At 37.0% G+C, this 19,791-nt stretch overlaps 1 protein-coding gene and 1 non-coding gene across 2 annotated transcripts; both read left to right on the plus strand.

The window, feature by feature from the left end:
- The first annotated feature begins 1,264 nt into the window (after window positions 1-1,264).
- On the plus strand, window positions 1,265-1,337 carry TRNAV-AAC (transfer RNA valine (anticodon AAC)). Its single transcript has one exon. It is a non-coding gene; the product is annotated as a tRNA-Val (tRNA).
- Window positions 1,338-1,955: 618 nt separating this feature from the next.
- Window positions 1,956-18,372, plus strand: LOC117159560 (cilia- and flagella-associated protein 276). The gene is made up of 4 exons (XM_033339510.2): window positions 1,956-2,118; window positions 16,497-16,717; window positions 17,504-17,644; window positions 17,798-18,372. Exons 2-4 carry the CDS (start codon window positions 16,514-16,516, stop codon window positions 17,993-17,995), a joined length of 543 nt encoding a protein of 180 aa, XP_033195401.1. The 5' UTR covers window positions 1,956-2,118; window positions 16,497-16,513; the 3' UTR covers window positions 17,996-18,372.
- Window positions 18,373-19,791: the final 1,419 nt, after the last annotated feature.

Genomic DNA, 19,791 nt, shown 5'->3' on the forward strand with positions numbered 1-19,791 from the left:
TAAAACCGTATGTAAAGAGACATTTCGAAAGAAATAAAAATTATATAATTTATTTAGAAAGTTAAAGTCTATTGTCCCTATCTCTTTGATTCAAGACTACAAATACAGCACAGATTGAATTTACATTTTTTTCATTTTGTAATTTCATTTAATATCACGTGATTTTGTTACGTTGTATTTGATGGAATCGATGTCTATTCGCAATTAAAGGCCAATATCACCTGATCCTGCTACTGTTATCGATGCAATTAAATAAATCGGTCAATGATTAGTAACTACAAATTGTAATTATGATTAATAATTTAAAAAAGATGTATTTTTTAATTATGTCATTATCAATGATAGTTTCTATTTAACCTTGTTCTCGATATATAGTACTCTTTGAGTTCTGTAAACCTGAGTACTTTGATAGGAGATGTCCAAAATGACATCCAAGTGATAAGATGATAATAAATATGAGCTTAATATAACGTACGAGTTGGAATAGTTGAAAATTCTTCGATAGGGCGTTTTCTTACGTGAGTGTAACAGATGTAGGTTATATTAATTTTCTAAACACATAATTAAATATTCTATTATAGGAAATATTATGAAATAATTAAATATCACATGTAAATTATATTAGTCAGCTAGTTTAACGATCTTTTAATAAACAATTTTTAAGTAAATTGTACTAGGAACTGTGGAAGTTCCGAATTTAAATTTACATATGTCATTTTTACTTGTGAACATACCTGAAATCCGTCGTATGCGGAATATTAGTTGAGGTAAGCATTCAAATGAGTGTGTACAGAATGCATTAGAGAATTGAATTTTAAAAACTTCGAGTAGTACCAGAAATTATTGAAGAATAACAGATCAATGACAAAGCGCCTACGTACCTTGAAGTATAAGCTATAGTATTTCTGAACGTCTCCTGTGTAGGCAACCAGCTAACAAATTACGGAATATAAAGCTTGTTATGTCTCGTAAGCAAGATTAAATAATATATACTTTTATAGTATTACAAACTCCACTTATCGCTGGACATCCTGCATATGTATACACAAAAGTATAGGAGGAGCATCTCGCTTTTATTCTTCACAAGATATAATTAATGTTCTAAATAATTTTTATAGATTTTAGCTTTTTATTATTAAAATTGAATTTTTTTGCGTAATTTAAGAATTATGCATATTACGTAATATAATATTGAATATTATATTTCTTTTAAATTTTAAGTTTAAAAACGATAAATAATTTATGAAAAAAATAGCTACCACTTGTTTCCGTGGTGTAGTGGTTATCACATCCGCCTAACACGCGGAAGGTCCCCGGTTCGATCCCGGGCGGAAACATTTCTTTTTTTCTTCAATCAATATTTTCTATAGTAAGAGAATATATTTTAGATCACAATATTTTAGTCATAGACGTACGTCTATCATTTTAGCAGTCTATTCTTAAATATTTCTTAAATATTCTTTATAAACCTTGCAACAATACAAAATATAGAAACATTTTTTGGTACCTGTGTTAGGAATTCTTATATATCCATACCTGCAAATAAATTCCACTTGTTTGATACATATACAATAATGTATTTGTAAATGTGACATATCGTCATGTACCACATCCTCATTACTCGCAATGTTGTCGATTCAACCTAGAATAAGAGTGATCGTACTTAGTTCCATTTTTCTCCGCTAGGTGTGTCGTAATCTTATTCTGTGTAGTTGATAATATTGTAACTGATATAATAATGAATTAGATGTTACCTAGATTTATTTAATATAATATTGTAGATTATAATTTTCCCCCGTCTAGGATTGTCTTCAATATGATATTTTGTAACATTAAGAAATAACTTTACTTAAGAATATCTCATTTACTCGCTGTAAGTATTAATTTAATATATTCCTTCTATCATAGATGTCGCTGATCGTTTAAAATATGTTAATTCGTAGTAACAAGTTCAGTAATACTGTTTCCATGGAACGCTATTGACTTAATTTCACTTTTTATAAGTTTGTATCAAATACTGCTACTGACTTAATAGTCAGTTGCTAAGCAGATTCAACTTGCTGTTCGTCATTCTTTACTGTGCATTTTGCCAAGTGGAATACTCTTCCTCCGTAAAAGGTATGTATCAATCATATAATTTACCGTGACATTTTAGTAGACCTTTTTTGATTGTTTCTTCTATAATTTACAAAATACACAAAGTGACATTGTGTAGTACAAGGAATACTAGAAGAAACTTTATCAACATAGTTGCACAATTATAACGTATTGTTATATGTATTCTACCTATCCACTTTATTTTTCATTTAACCTATCGAACCAAAGCGAACGAACCACGATTGCAATTGAAGTACAACAACATATTTACACATTCGAAACTGATAAATATACATGTGCGTAACAATTATAATTATTAGTTACAACGAGACAAATGCAAGATAATAAGAAATGGTCGATAAAAATGATTTTATGGAACAATTTTCTCAAGACTCGTTCACGAGTGCTGTCAAACGATTAGCTTCTTCGTCGATAAATTCGAACTAAAATGACAGGAAAAGGAATTCGCCGATACAGATTTATTAAAGATATCAGCGGACATATCGTAGAATTTTCGCGTTGCGCGTCGTAACAAAGCAAACGGACAAATTGTAGCCATCTTTGGAAACACGATCGTCGTGTCAATAACAATAAGACAATATCTTGTTCTTCCCGTATTACCGTGGAACGTGGCAACGTAATGACGTGTTGCGAATACGAGCCTATCGCGATAATAATATTCACGAAACAAGTCCCACAGGTGAAATGATCAAAGTTTGCCAGGCACGTCGTTGCTGGAGGCTGTCACCGTCAATTTCTAACTAATATGTCACGTGGAAACTACGGAATTGGCCGGAGGGCGTCTTTGATCTCGCAACAGCCCCCCGGAACCAGCGTGCTTGTCCACCTTCCGAAAACTCACCCTTCGAGTCGCACGCCACGTACGTGCCACGAGGGTCGCTAAATCCAATTTTATTGTTTGCACGCTCAGGAAAGCCGGAATTACTCGATTCCGACCGTGAAGCGTAAATCGTTCCGTCGACTCGATTTCGGCTAATTTAAGCGTGTCGTAATCATTAAAAAGATCCGAGAAGGAATATTCATTTTCTGCCTCGAGTGTTTGATTAATATTAAGTTTCTATGGAAGAGATTTCTCATGGGCGTGGTGTAATCTATGTCAGATTAGAACGTGGTGCGATCTATGTAAGATTAGAACGTTTATGGCCTTTGAAGAAGCATCCGATATTTTTGACTAGCGAAATAAAAATTATTGATATAATATCTAGAATGTAGATATATAGGTGGTAAAAATTCTATCGATTAAACAGTTTTTTTTATCGATTAAACAGATATTTTTCATCGATTTGACGCTATTCTTTAACTAGTAGATCAGTTCTGCAATTTTAAGGAATTTCTTTATTTGTTTTCTGAGTCGAGTAATTTTTTTTTTTTTACATTAGGTAATAATCTATAATTTTTTAAACGTTGTACCACAAATAACGATTCAAATGCTCCTCGAACAAGAAACAAGCTATTTAATTGAAAAATCGAAAACTATTCTTTTAACAAAAAAGTAACGCAACAACGATGAAAAAAAAAATGAAAAAAGGATCAATTTTTTCCTAAATAGGAGTAAGAAAAGCTCGAAACGAGCTGGTACACGAATAGAAAAAAAAAGAAAAAAAAATAAAAGATAGCAGAAGGGCGAAAAATTGACTTGGCGATCCATGTTTGGCACGATCATAGATCATTCTATTGTATCAAAAGGGGGTGTGTGTACACATTATAACAGGGACATAATGGCGCACCAATGTGTACACACAACGGGGACAGCGGCGACACAGAATGTGCGGTGTTTGGTCTCCATTAATATCGGATCGACTGGATGGTTACTGCAGGCCATCTCTTGTATCTCTGCCGCTTTTTTTTTTATAGGGCCATATGTCTCGTGCGTGGATCGCGTCCCGTGGCGGGACGCTCATTTGTCAGCACGGAATCTGCCATTGTCGCGATTTGATGCCGGCAGTCAAAACATGCGTGCGATTTTCCCGCCATCTAACGTTGCTTTTAACGCGACAGATCGCAATTACGCGGTGTTGTTCATCGATAAAGACGAGCATAGTGTCTCGTTAAGTTGCAGGTTTCAACGAAACTCGATTAGCAGACTACGGATGTTTGTGCACTTAGAGGAAATTCTAAGGTGCAAAATTACACGGAATACGCGTAATACGTAAAAATATGTTTCTTTATAATATTACTAAGAGAATTAAACAAATCACCGCTTGAATTTCAATATTTTCTAAACTTTAATTACGATTAGTTATAGATCCGAATAAAATAACGCTAGCAATTACAGGTGCCATTTTCTGCTTCGCTCTATCACATTTTTAATCTGCGATATGACATAATACACGGTATAATAATAGAATCAGAAAATTACTCTACGCGAGACATGCTACATTCTATCGAAATTCGAAATTAAATGTCACCATGAAACGCGACAACAAATAATTCCAACGATATAGCGAAAAAATCAACCTTGAGAAAAGTACCTCTCTGTTTCAAATCACTGCTCGAATTTCAATATTTTCTAAAGTTTAATTACGAGAAACATTAGTTATAGATCATTGTAGAGACAGAGATATTTCCAAATAAAATAACTTCAGCAATTACAGGTGCCATTTTCTGCTTCGCTCTATCACATTTTTAATCTACGATATGACATAAATCACGGTATAATAATAGAATCAGAAAATTACTCTACGCGAGACATGCTACATTCTATCGAAATTCAAAATTAAATGTCACCATGAAACGCGACAACAAATAATTCCAACGATATAGCGAAAAAGTCAACCCTGAGAAAAATACCTCTCTGTTTCAAATCACTGCTCGAATTTCAATATTTTCTAAAGTTTAATTACGAGAAACATTAGTTATAGATCGTTGTAGAGACAGAGATATTTCCGAATAAAATAACTTCAGCAATTACAGGTGCCATTTTCTGCTTCGCTCTATCACATTTTTAATCTGCGATATGACATAAATCACGGTATAATAATAGAATCAGAAAATTACTCTACGCGAGACATCCTACGTTCTATCGAAATTAAATGTCACCATTAAACGCGACAACAAATAATTCCACCGATATAGCGAAAAAGTCAACCTTGAGAAAAGTACCTCTCTGTTTCAAATCACTGCTTGAATTTCAATATTTTCTAAAGTTTAATTACGAGAAACATTAGTTATAGATCATTGTAGAGACAGAGATATTTCCGAATAAAATAACGCTAGCAATTACAGGTGCCATTTTCTGCTTCGCTCTCTCACATTTTTAATCTACGATATGACATAAATCACGGTATAATAATAGAATCAGAAAATTACTCTACGCGAGACATGCTACATTCTATCGAAATTCAAAATTAAATGTCACCATGAAACGCGACAACAAATAATTCCACCGATATAGCGAAAAAATCAACCTTGAGAAAAGTACCTCTCTGTTTCAAATCACTGCTTGAATTTCAATATTTTCTAAAGTTTAATTACGAGAAACATTAGTTATAGATCGTTGTAGAGACAGAGATATTTCCGAATAAAATAACTTCAGCAATTACAGGTGCCATTTTCTGCTTCGCTCTATCACATTTTTAATATGCGATATGACATAATACACGGTATAATAATAGAATCAGAAAATTACTCTACGCGAGACATCCTACGTTCTATCGAAATTAAATGTCACCATTAAACACGACAACAAATAATTCCACCGATATAGCGAAAAAGTCAACCTTGAGAAAAATAACTCTCTGTTTCAAAATACCTCAAAACCTGAAGAACAACAAACTGGAACTCTGTCTCGTCTAATCATTATGTATCTTTATTTACAACTAACGACGCGTCGAACGAACCGTACTCGTTAAATGTTAGTCAGTAAGCATAGCTCGCAGAAAGCTTAATCGAAAGAAAATCGAAAGAAAATTTCAGAAAAAGAAAGAACGCGAAATGTATCGACCAAAAGAAGCGGAACAGAAGTTCCACCGTCAGAGAATACCTACGGTGGTTGAAAAGAAGGGAGATTGGCCACGTCGTATAATATCAATGGGCGATAGAGGTGGATGGCGATGATCGCATCGCATTAGCAACGGAGCGTTCTATGAGCGACTACCGTCGTGGCCACCGTCTATGTCCGCTTAGAACCCCACAGCGTATATATTATACGCTGGAAGTGTCACCCTAGCTGCTGTGTCTCGGTGTAAAATAAACGATACCTAATTATACGCGTCCCGTCCGCGTGAAAGCCGAACCCGGAGCAAGTGCGTACGAAGGTGGCCTCCTGCTTAATGGGATTACGAAATTACAATTTAGATTGATTGTCCGTGCGCGACTGCCTCTGTACAAGCGGCAACTTGCTATATACCGTGCATTTAAGAGGCAGGATAAAGTCAATAGCGTGAAAGACGCATTTCTCGGGAAACTGATTCCTCATGGAATTAGTACTTGATTGGAAGCAGAAGTTCTGTGATCTTTGTGCTTTAAGAGGCAAGAAATCAGTTGTTTCAGACGAACTTTCTGTTTATTATTCTTTCATGTAATATTCCTTTGCGAGTATCCTCTTCGTTGAATATTTTTCTTATTAAACGCTTTTTGTTTTTTTGTGAAGATATAAGTTAAGAATCTATCGAACAGTGATACTGAAAATCATCTGTGTTTCACTGTTCCGTAATTCGTACGAGATATAGTTCGTAGTTGACGTTTAAGGTATAGTTTGTTGTATTATATTATTTATATTACGTCGAGAATTTTCTTAAGCGCAATCAAACACAGTATAAATATTTTTAACATAGGGAACACTACTACTATCGAGAATCACGGTATTCGTGTTAATTTCATATTTCTAGTAAAAGCGCAGAAAAGTGAATTTACGATTTTAATCGAACAAATCGTAATGTTCACGATACAACGTTGCATTAATTTCACGAAATTTCTAAATACCTTAATAGGCGTAATATCTTGTACGAAACATGCTTAAATTAAAACCTGTAATTAATCGTATGCTAATTTCTCGCGACGTCAAACAAAAGCTGGTGAACTCGTGCCTCGAAGCTTGAAAATTTCGTCTCCGGTGATCTAGGCTTCGTAATTTTCCCGGTAATCCAGACAGGCGCAATTTCAGGCAACGATAAATTTTTGTTATTCACCGCGATCGTTTCCGATGTTGTCAATTCCATTTAAAAATCTCGCCGGTTTCGACATCTGGATGCGCCCCGTAATATATAGAGGTGTCTGCGTTGCGGATATCGTATTTTTTTTTTTTTTTTCACCAGGCTTCGCCTGCTGCCAAGAGGGTGGCTCGCAGTGGGTGTGCCTGGCGATGATTAATTAGCGTTTGATGAATATGTATGAGAGAAAGGCAACCAACTCCGCTAACACGTACACACAGCCAGCATCCCCTGTGTTACAATAACGCGGCCAACCCCCTTCGCATAGCTCGTTTCAAGCCTGTGATAGCTCTTTCTCTCTCTTTCTCTATTTTCCTCTCTCTCTCTCTTTTCTCTCTCTCTTTCTCTCGTTTTCTCTATGCTTCACCTCTACGGATTCTGCGACTCTTCCGTGAGCTGTATAACAATGCGTTTTCGGGTAAAAATTTTTGTTACGGAACGAACGTCGACCCACGGCCATCCATTATGATTTACGCGGGCCTCGTGCATACGCAGGTTTACATTTACCGGCGAATTTCGTTAAAATATACCGAGCAATGGCAAACGCGTCAAGTGTACCGATGGCTGGAATCTTGGGATCTAGCTTTGATATTGATGGATTAGTAGCAAATGTAGGAAGAAGTAGCGCAGTTGAATCTAACGTACGTGTATGGCGACCTGCTAGCATATTCACTGATATTGACACGTATGACCGGTACCGCGTGATAATAAAAGTAGAAATTTATTTAAAAAATTAAACGCCCGGCATAATGTCGTACTATGGAATAATGCACGTACAAATTACATCTCGTTGTGTGTTTAAATACAGACGAAAGATCGGTAGTTCTAACGTTGATCATAGTTCCAAATATTCTAAAATAATATTCTATAAAATAAATATTCTAAAACATTCCATTTCCAGTGTCTCTCGCAAATAAATCCAAAGAAGATAGAATAAAATTAAGGGTAGTTGTAAAATTTCTTAAAAAATCCAATCTCCATTTGCCTTCGAAATTAAATCCAACAGAAAATAAAACAAAATGTACCATAATCGGAAAAATCGCGTTTCTATTATTTCTCAAAACTAAATTCAGAGAAGATAGAACGGTATCGAGCATAACTGAGAACTGTGTAAAAATATTCATTTCCGATATTCTGGAAAACTAAATCCAAAAAAGAGGAGAGGAAAAAGGTTCGGTTAAAATAACGCGGAACCATGCTGTCCTCGTGGTATCGAACGCGTGACACATCGACTTTCCATGCTGTGCGTCCGATTGGAGGTATCGGGACGCGTTCTACACCGATATCCATCAGTATCGCATAAACTGGCTGGTTGTATCGCAGCAAAATATCACCTATGGTACTGCGAGCAGGGCGCGAGGGGTTTAGATTTCGGCGAAACGCGAGGCTGAAAGGCCGACGGTGAGCGAGATCGCGCGCGCGCGCGCGCGCGGATTGTTCGCACTGCGAGGAGAACAATGCAAACAATGGCGGGGCCGAAGCGCTGTGGTGAGACCCGGCTTACGCGGTGAATACAATTACATTATGAACTCGATTACCATTTAAATGGAAACAAACGTGAAATGCTAAAATACACCGACGACTCTCCGCCTCTGCCAGCCAACCAGAGCCGTGCCTCTCGGCGCAACGCGCGCGAAAATGTGCAACCGCCTCTCGAGTGCTCGATCATCGGTATGCAAATAGCGTGCACGGGCATACACACGTGTGTGCACAGCGTTTCGTCGGGAAAATATTTCGTGCGAAGGGATTGCATCGGGGAAAGATCATTTTTGTTGCTAGATTGCTTCGTTCCGTTTGCCTTTCGTCGGTTCGTGCTTTGGTGATTAAGTAAAGAGCACTGATATTTTTCGCTTGGCTGAATATTTTTCTCTTTGATCGACGATTTAGGAAGAGAGATGGAATTAACGGGTTATAATTTGGAAATTAGAAATTATCGTAGGGAACGTGGCGGAGAGAGAATTATTCGTTTTCGTATAGTTAATCCTTTCGTTTCGGATGTTGGATATAGCCAACATCCTACTCTAACGTCTTATTAATTAACGATAACGTGTATTTTTCAATGAAATCGATCTCGAGTTTTCAACTCGTTCAGTTTATATGTTATGTGTTATCGATAGGAGCAGTTTTGCAATTGTTTCAACATTTTTCACGTTTATTTGTGCGCATCTCGTTTTCTCTCTTAATATTTTGTACGGTTGATAGCAATACCTTGACGATATTTTTAACTAAATTAGATTTCTTGGTATATTTAATTAGATTAAATATTTTTATAGATCAAATTTTATTGTTTCGTTCTAATCCATTCCACTATAAAATGAATTTTTCGCTTGATGAAAAGGATATGTAGCTTACAGGGTAGAGTATCCTAATAAGTGATATGAATTATAATATCCTTCTAACAATAGTACCTACAATTATAGAAACTAAATATGTAGAGATTTACTCCACCCTCCGTAATATTTTAATAAGTACATTGATTTGAATATTTTGTATATTTTCGTATATTACGCGCACTCCGTACATTTATATTCCTCACAATTGCGTATAGTTCAGTCAATAGAGCTATTCAGGTGAATTTTATCCGATATAACGGGCTTCTTTTACACAAATCGCTGTTAAATATCACAGGAAATGGAAAATTAAAAGGTATATTCTGACAGGGAGCTTCTAGTACCTTCAGCACGTAATTTTTCACAAACGTAACATCGACTGTTCCTATGGAAAAGACAATTTCAAGAGCGCGCTTGTCACTCGATTTTTAACACTCGTTTTCTCGGTAACTGTAGCACTGAGAAAGATGATTTTTTTTTTTTTTAATTCGATGTACCGTGGAAGACTAGACATGATTTTTGTACCACGACATATTCTTTGCGAAGTACGTATGAACCAAACTTTACCTAGTCTTGGTCCTTTTAAAGGAACGCGTGGTTCTTCATCGTCTGTGTCGCTTCCTTCTTATTCTTCATCGACGTAATTATTTATTGTTCTCGTTTGCTAAGGTCACATCGTTCAGGGGCTGCTTCGACGACCTTTCAAAACGAACAAAAAGTATACGTAACTTTTTTTACAAAGATGCGTTTTCAGAGGAGATATTTTAAGAAACGCGTTAAAGAACCGATCAGCTTTGCTATATCGAATTTCCACGAACGTATAACCTTTTCGAGTGGCGCAAATATTCATTTTCATTTTCTACTATATCCGGCACCGGTTTATGTTAAAAACGTTCTCGTTAAATCAGATCAAACACGTCCCAATAGCTCTATTTGACTGGACCAATAAACGTCCGCAGTATACTCATACGAAATTCGTCGTCCACGCGTTTAGCTACTCTCTGCGCGTGTCGATGGCCGTGGAACGAAAAAAGAGTTCCGTTTAACGTGTCCCATCAGCACCCCAATTCTAATTATTATACACTTAATTTCCTAATGAACCGTATCGAACGGCAGGCTCGATGGAACGGCGCACTCGTGCACTGATTTCACGGGCCACCTGTCGCACTGCTGTCCTACCCACCCCATTGGTTTCGTCGAATTGGACACGCAGGGTGTAAGACATTATTCTACGCGAAGGGTCACGGGGGCTCGATGAAGACACGAGTATTACTTCTCAGACTGTATTTTCCTACGAAAGCTTTTCCTACGATAAAAAGTGTTTCTATCTTGCGATGTGCGATCGACTGAGAAAAATATTGAAAAAAGTATCCGCGTAATAAATGCTTTTTGACGTGAATGTACGGCGATCACAAGAAACATTTGAATAATACAAGCTGTGCAAGAAACGTTATTTTCAAGGAAATGTCTGTTTATTAGGTTCTACGTTTCAATTTCATATCATTATATTTTTCTAATTATATGAAAGTATGTAGGTACTATTAAATGACACGAATCTTAATATATTTGAATCGAATTAATTTGTATATAAATGGTATAATAAATATAATGGCGTATAAATAATTCTTGTAATAATGTACTTTACCTTGAATACGTTTGCTGCAACGCTTAATTAAATCGAATTTGCTGAAAAACTGTTTTTAAGTTTTCTCCATTTTTATATTAGTGATATATAAATTTATAGTAATGTTTTAAAAGAAAAAAGAAACTGAATATTTTAAAATGAAAATTAATATTAATTTCTACGTTATCTTTACATCGTCTCATTTTCTACAGCCAATTATAAATTTATTATTACAAATAACATATTACAAATAACAAATATGTACACTTTTTTGATTTTAATACTCGACGATTAAAATTTTATGAATATCAGTGTTCTATCAAGACTTGATATTGTGTTTATGTCAAAAAAGGAATCTTCACAGGGCATAGTGATACAGCACAAGTAACATTACCTGGTATTCAGTGACCCTATGTAGAATGTTCCTTTCTCTAGAATTCATGAAAGGACGAAAACCAGGGGCGTGTCGCTTGTACTTTGCTGTTTGGACATTTTCGAACAAAGCTGTATCAATATTTCTTTCGTTTCTGCGGTCGTATGGCGTGAGATCTATACATTCTTTGCACCCTTCAAATATCGTGTGCAACGTTTCCAACGTTTGTTGTGGCTAGCCAGAGGCTTTACACGTTCAAGCTGTTTATTTCGATCCATATTGTCATTATAATACATAAATTAAACAATGAATTTTCAGTCTGTACGTGTTTGACGAAATTCTGAAACCTCGTTTTAACTCCTGAAATTTGAAATTAGTAATCGTAAATTATTTCCTAAGAATCCTTCAGCGAACTTCTCCCTAATTTCTATACTCTCTATAAACGTTTCTTCTGAATCTTATAGAAACGCTATCTCAAGCTCGGTCGTACATTCTAAACGCGTCATTTAAATAACAGAAAGCCACATAAAACGAGACCAATATTTTACAATCAGTAGAATCGTTAAACTGCGGAAACGCATCGCACCTTCGGTGTATGACCGAGTTTCATAGCGTTCTTTCAGGTTTCGCTTGAAATCCTAATCCCATAATATCCTCGAACCGATATATCGTCGTCGGTAATGGAATCGTGCATTCAAATGGACATCGTTTCCCAGCGAGTGTAGGAGGCAGGTCGCGGAGAGAGCAATGCCGTGGATGATATTGCCAATATTTGGTTTGATTCTGGTGCGAATGTGCAGGGTGTATGCCAAGGGGGTGCTCGCACCCCCTTAAGCGCGAGCACGGGGGTCGGAGGGTCGGTATATGTTAGACGCGCGCCGATTACCATTTGAATGTTTCTACCCCTGGTCAGCCTTTGTCAACCCTCCTGACAGTGACCGCACCTATCTATCTAGAAGGGATCCATTCTCCCTTTTCTTTCTTCTTTCCACCGCCGTATGTTCGCTGCTAGCTCTTCCATATCGAAGGACAGGCGACTTTAACAACCTTCGAGTCTTTTTCTTCTGTCGCATTGTTGTTGCTCGCCTGACTTTTTATTGTGACGCGTTCCGTTAGCTCGACTCGAAAAGAAAGAAGTAATACTTATGAAGCGAGGCATTGGCAATATATGCTTTTCGCTTAGACGTTTGTTCGTATCATTTATCGAGCTATTTATTGGAGGAGTACGCTAAAGAATGATAAAAGAATGAATAACGTGTAGATATAACGGAAGACTTTGTAACTTATTTCAGCTTCCTTCAAATTCGTTTGGTCTTTTCCTCGATATCCAATTCTTAATCGTTTCCCAAACCAATCCACATCGGCTAATAACGTTTCTCGTTTTAGTTAATTTAAATTTTATGGTACGATCGAATCTATGTCGAAACTGAACGAACCGATGTTGAAGAACTAAATAATCCACATCCACAAGTCTATTTATTATAAAAATGACGATATAAATTATCTTAAATTCCAAGATCAATTTTATGAGGTAACATTTGTCACTGCCGAGGCTTTTTCTCGACATATGAGGTCGTGTTTTCGACTTGTGGAGCAACGTGACTTTTAACCTCTGCTCAATTAACACTAGACTGATAATCATCGTCACCCTTCGAATCACAGGTTCAACAATTTAAGTTTCTTCCATTTAAACGGTAGCTTGTTATCTGGTCACTCGCCGTTACCGGAGATCAGATCGTCGGAACAATTATCTCGTAAAACGGTTGGCAAGGGGTTTGCCGTTCGTATTCACGGATAGGTCTGTGATTCGCGATCGTTGTTGATTCAGTGCGTTGAACATCACACGTGCGCCGATGTAGACGTACGTAAAGCTCCCGCAACCCGAACTTCAGCACGCGCCGCGATTATGCGATTACGCGATTACGTGTGTCGGTTTCTGTACCCTAGCTGGCCCATCCAAGAAGAGGTCCACGAACGATACCCTACGTGTCATCGATGACACGGAACATTTTTTTTCTCTGCCTACGTCCAAATAAAGAAGAAAATGTTTCAAGTTCGATTTTGTCGTTTTAAGTTGGAAATTTCGCGTCGTTCTCTTTTTTACACGACGAATGGGCTTCGAATTGTTACGAATTTATGGGAAATTTAAAGGTGCAAAATTGCATCTTAATATATAGAAAGTGTGTGCAGAAACATATAAAATAATCTAAAATATAGAATTTATTAGAATATTTGGTTCAAGTTAATTCATAAAAATATGTGAAGTTAATGACGATTTATAGAATACACGGTCATGTTCTACCGGAAGCTTCGATTAACTCTGTCGTGGGAAATTTTTAATCCCTCGAACTTTCATGCCTCGATCTTACTCGTATTTTAAGAATCAAAGAAACTTTGAAACGAGATTGAAACAAAAAATCATCACTTTCCGTCTTCTTCTTCAAATTCATTCTTTCTCTAAAAAGTACTTGTATTTTCAAGTATCATATCAAAATATAATTCCTTCATTGGCAATAAATATCAAGTAAATTCTTTTTTTTTTATTTAATATTTCACATTCACAATTTGTCCAATTTTGGTAGAATTTTTTAGCTGTTTGATTATCATGTGGGTGGCTACCCCCAGCGGGGTACCATCTTCGTGTTTGTTAGGTTATATCCTTTATGACCAAGTAAATTCTACACCCATTTTCAGATTGATTTCAAAGACCAACAGAGATGATTACGACATTCGCGTTTCGTTACAGTCCTAACGAAATCTCAAATATTTTCATGACTCAGTACAAGTAGAAGCTACAGGTCGCTAGCTCTGATATTAAATGCTATATCGTACGAATGATAGGCTATTATTGTACGCAAGAAATGTCGTCGAATTTTAAAGTAACGCGATAAATCACGAAGAACGTCGGAATACAATGTACCACATCTTTCGCGCATAGTTGGCGAACATTTAAAATCGCATAACGCGTCCACGCGCATTGCCTGCGTACCAGCAAGAATTAAGGGAGGTAGGAGTGATACGTAGCGGCACGAGCCGACACGTGACTGTGCCGCTTTATACAAACAGCATTATGCACGCTCGTGCTAACATAAATTACTGTGGGTTTAATATCGGACGTCGACGTTGGCCATAGCCGACCACCTCCTGAGCAAAACACGTTAAATGCGGCCAACCGAGCCCGCTCCTCTGTCATGAAACGAACTTCCTTTGATTCTTGCTGATCGCAGGTGTCAACAGGTTTACCGGTAATCGAGTTTTATATATTGACAAATAATTTTTGTATTTTTGTAAATCCGTTTTTACGGTGTAAAATGTTCTTTCGCCGATTCACGAGAGTAATCGAACGTTCGTTATAGAAAATTGTATGGGTATCTTGTGCATTTTGCTAAACTTTAGATCGTAATACGCGAAATGTACGATCTTTTGCATTAGGTAATTTTTTCAAATTCTCGTTAGATTTTAATTCACGAATGATTTTAATTTCCAAAGGTAAACTCTCTTCTATCCTAAAACTTAGATAAAAACGTTCAACCGTTTTCGGAATTATTTCATCTGCTTTCCTTTCGACCCATCAGACTCAAGGATCAACATCCGGTTTCGATTTTCTATTTCGAGAGATCAAAACGCGTCCGCCACCGAACGCATCAGTCACCCTCGAAACATTTACTCGGAGGAATTTCGATTCTGATCCCGATTCATTGATAAACGAAAGGCTTTAATACATGCAGGCGGTCTGCATTCCGTCATTCTCCGCGGGGTGTCCACTTATCGAGACCGTTTCATTCCCTCTTTTCGTTCATTCTCGCCTTTACAGTCGCTCAGGCTGCTTTCCAAGGGCATCTCGTAAGGCTCCCTAAAGTCGCTTACAAGCGCTTTCACGTTTAGAAGTCGTGAAAGAGCTTATTGTGAAATTTAACCGAGATTTTCCCCGAATGCTGCCATTCATATACGACCGCCTTTCTGTCTTCGTTTACATTCAACCAGTCAGCTGTTTGTACCGTGCACGATGCACTGATTATTTAAATTCTTTGTTCCGTTCGCTCAAAGTACGTGACATTTTTAATTAAATAATTACAGCGATTCACAAAAATATTTGAGCGCTCGTACGAGTATGTTAAGTGTTATAGGATGTATCGCGAAAATTTCATTAACAACATGATCGGATTATCGTTATCGTATTGACGAGGTTTAACCCCTTAACCTACGATTTACGTTCGAGAATGCCAGTAATATTTACTTTTGGCCCGATCATCCTACTACGAGTCATGCTTATAATATTTACGTTTGACGCGATTATATACTGCGGGTCATGCTCGTAATATTTACGTTTGGCCCGATCATCTACTACGGACTATGCCCGTAGTTGTAGGTTAAGGGGTTAAAGGAAATTTAAGGATATACGCAGAAATTAGAAAATATTTAGCACACCTGTATATGTACCCTCGCAGTGACCGTAAAAATATTTAAACAGTCGTTCACCCGTTATATTAACGAGCCTTGTTATTCACCGGAATCATCCCTAACATTTATTACACGCCTAAAATGTAAATGTTTGTAACGTATAATTTGCGATTTTTGTATATACGCGAGATGACGATTCATAATTAAATAACTTGGAAATTTGGAAATGTAATAATCCAAATGATCGGTAATTTGGGAACTAGGAAATTTTAGTATCTCGTTTTACGCTAAACTTATTGAACACATTTCCAACGAAACGTTTTCTCAATGTACGTAATTGCGATTCCCGCGTCCTACAGCATAGTTCACGCTAATCGCACGAAATTTTATTTTTATTAATTTTATAATATAGCGAAACATAAAGCAAGTAAACGTTTATTTTATATATCGTGTTGCTACGCTTGTATCGCATTTTACTACAAACTTAGGAACGTTTATAGTTACAGGTGGTGTTAGAATGGCGGAAGTGAGTTACATTAGAAACCCTTATCCTGTGCCGGATGTAGTACGCGAAGGAGTGTGGCTACGACGACCTGTACTAGGTAATAAAGTTTCACCCAAGGACAGAGACTGGAGTGCAAAGTTAAAAGCGCACGAACGTCTCTTTGCTCATCATACGCTAAACAGTATACGGAAAGATAATAGGCTTCTGAGATCACAGGTAAAACTACACGCGTTAACCTAAAATCTTCCTTGTTATTTTTTTATCTCACCATCTAGTACAATCGAATCTCGTTTTTTATTTTTTTATTATGACAGTACTTGCGTGACACATGTCTAAATATTCGTGTCATTTTAATTATACAGGGTGGTTGGTAACTGGTGGTACAAACGGAAAGGGGGTGATTCTACGTGGAAAAAAAAGTCGAAAATATAGAATAAAAGTTTTTTATTAATTTTTTTTTAATTTTTCCATCAGGACAACGATCTACAGTGAGATCAGTTATAACAAGACGCGATAAAGTGCACGCGTACCGAACGAAAATTCAAAGTCGATTTTCTCGAAAACAAAGCCTCGAACGAACAATTTTTATTCTATATTGTCGACTTCTTTTTTCGCGTAGAATCACCCCCTTTCCGCTTGTACCACCAGTTACCAACCACCCTGAGTACACGCGTAGATATTAACTTTGCCAATGTATCGTAAGTTCCATGCAATTTATTTCCATATTTTTACGAGCTATATATTCTTGAGAAAGTTTCTATAATATGTTTTTTATTATCAATTTATAATTAAATATTCCGAATATATCTTAATATACACTTTGAAATTTAATTTATTTCTAGGTGTATCTTTATGTAATCTTTTCTTGTATGATAAACACGAAACAGCAAAATATTGCAAAGTTTTTCGTATTTGATAAAAGTTAAGAAATAAAAATAATTACAACTTTGTTTTTACAAACTACAAAATTACGTTTTTCGCTAATCTTTACGAACGTGTTAGGTACCAAACGATGCTCTGGATCTGGCGCTTACAACCGTGTACATTCACAGCAAAGATACGTTGGTGCCCAAGAGCTACGTCCTAGTGCAACCAGAAACTTTAGGGAAGAGAACGTGGCGTGTTTTAAAAAATCAAATCGAGGTAAAACACAACGCTCCTTGTAATTTATTCTATATTTTTATAAAATCTTTTATCCGTAAGGTAAGAATCTTTTAAACCGTTAACGATGACATCTTTCTCAATCAAAAAATATATAATAATTTAGACGTTCGTGTTTATTTTCAATTAATCAAGGTTTCCAAGACACCGGATATTCCAGTAACGGAAGATCCCGTTTCGTTGCTTGTGGAAAAAGCAGAATGTTATCGTGGTCCGGTGCCAGAGAGACGAGTCCATCCGAGTAGCGTGAAATTAAATATCTCCGGACCTCACTCGGTTCAATCTAATCCCGGATACAGTCGCAAAATCGACGGAACTTTTTACAGTATTTAAACAGTATTTAAACACGGATCTGTACGGTGTTTGAGATGGAAACCCGACAGACAAATCTGTGCTAACAATCGTATTTGAGGAAATTAAATCAACGATTTTATGATTATCATCGGCACTGTCGATCGTTTCTATATATGTTTATGAATACGTATCATTTTGCCGTAATATCGCCGATAAATCTATACGGTTCGTGTGCGATTAGTAGAGTACTTCGTTTCATACTTTGTTTTGTATATCTTCTTAATTATAGTGACATTTCGAAGAAAAATTGCCACGCAACGTAATATCTAGATTGTTATACAATGCCAATTATTTTATATACGTATGTTTTGTTAAATGTAACGGTGCAATAAAAATTACAGATTCTACGTTGAAAAGTGGGTGATTTCAGTAAATTGGAAAATATTCGTATTGGAAACAAGGGTGCGGTATAATTAATAGAAATAGTAGCAAATGTTTAGAAACCGAAACGGAATTTTACAACAGTTAGAGAAATTTAGTATATAAGAAAATTATTTATTAACGTATGGCATGTAATGGAAGCTCTATCAACGGCGAACATCGTATCAAGGAAACAGAAAAAAACATCCCAAAAATCTCGAGCCAACCGAAATCATCGCGATAACTGCCCTTTACTTAAGACACCCCCGAGGCTGATGGTATCGGACCCGAACAATGTTGACAAATTTGTTTCGTAGATATCTCACGGCGTCGTGATGCGGTATCTTTGGAATCTTGGCAGCGATCTGCCGCGTGCAGCATCGGTTTCGCCCCTTTGGACATCGCTGTGACAAGAAGCGAAAGCGTGAGTCAGTGCACGGTGCGTTCTCACTGTCGACCAACCGAAGGGACAGAATGTCCCATTACCCGGGTAATCCTTGTTTGTAATAAACCAGCACCCTGCTGCCAGGGGGTGGCAGCCACCCTCGCCGCATAACGTCGCGGAGGTGGAGTCATCTCCGCACGCATATGCTCCTCATGGAATATCATTTATGTTTCGCCCCGTGCAGGCGTCTATCTTGCCCCCGTGTTTGACCCGTTCAACCCCTCTGACACCCTCTTCCAGCAGAAACTACCCTCTACGTCCTTATACATACGCCTAATCCGGCCATGATTGTCGTGGCGACCGCCTCGTCACGAAAACTCCTCCTCGACTCGTGCACCCGTTTTCTCTTCTTTTTTCTGTTTTATTTGGTCTGCCACCATCAGCTCGACCCCGTTATCTTTTTAACGACATTGGTAGGTGAGTCGAAGGGAAACGGGCCGCGAGATTATTGTTTCGCTACTATGGCGAGAGATTTTCGAGGGTTTCGACGGCTGGAATTGGTGAATTGTGAGGTTCTCGAATGGGGTAGAGAGATCTACAGATTTAAGGACGGGGCTGGTTGAATAGCAACACGATTTGTAATTGTTCAAATTCTGTTGTATCGTAAAATAAAATAAAAATGCAAGTTTATAGGTAGTTGGAAAATTCACAAAGTTTCGTTGCGTTAATCGACGTTAAGATCATGTAAGGTGTAAGACGCAGGATGAAACGAAGAAGATAAAAGCTAAAATATTCGTAAAGTTTATCACAAGACATATTTTTCACCATAGATATTATTCGTATAAACGGTTGAAATTCAATACACTTGTAAGTACTTATAAAAAGAATCTTATAAATTTGACGAGAGAAATTCGTAAAGTTGTATAAAGGTAAGTATTCATAAATATTTTCCTATTGAGTAAGCGTAACCTACACCCTCGAGTAAACATTATTCGTCCACGACGAATCAAATAACTCCCCCTGTAGATTA

The sequence above is a fragment of the Bombus vancouverensis genome, chromosome 8, assembly GCF_051014615.1.
Source record: "Bombus vancouverensis nearcticus chromosome 8, iyBomVanc1_principal, whole genome shotgun sequence".
In the NCBI taxonomy this organism is placed as follows: Eukaryota; Metazoa; Arthropoda; class Insecta; order Hymenoptera; family Apidae; genus Bombus; species Bombus vancouverensis.

Excerpts from the sequence above, each read along its gene's own strand:
- LOC117159560 (XM_033339510.2), top strand. The coding sequence starts at position 16,514 with ATGGCGGAAGTGAGTTACATTAGAAACCCTTATCCTGTGCCGGATGTA. Across the intron at positions 16,718-17,503 it reads ATAGGCTTCTGAGATCACAG|GTACCAAACGATGCTCTGGA; the intron begins GTAAAACTACAC and ends CGAACGTGTTAG. Across the intron at positions 17,645-17,797 it reads TTTTAAAAAATCAAATCGAG|GTTTCCAAGACACCGGATAT; the intron begins GTAAAACACAAC and ends CAATTAATCAAG.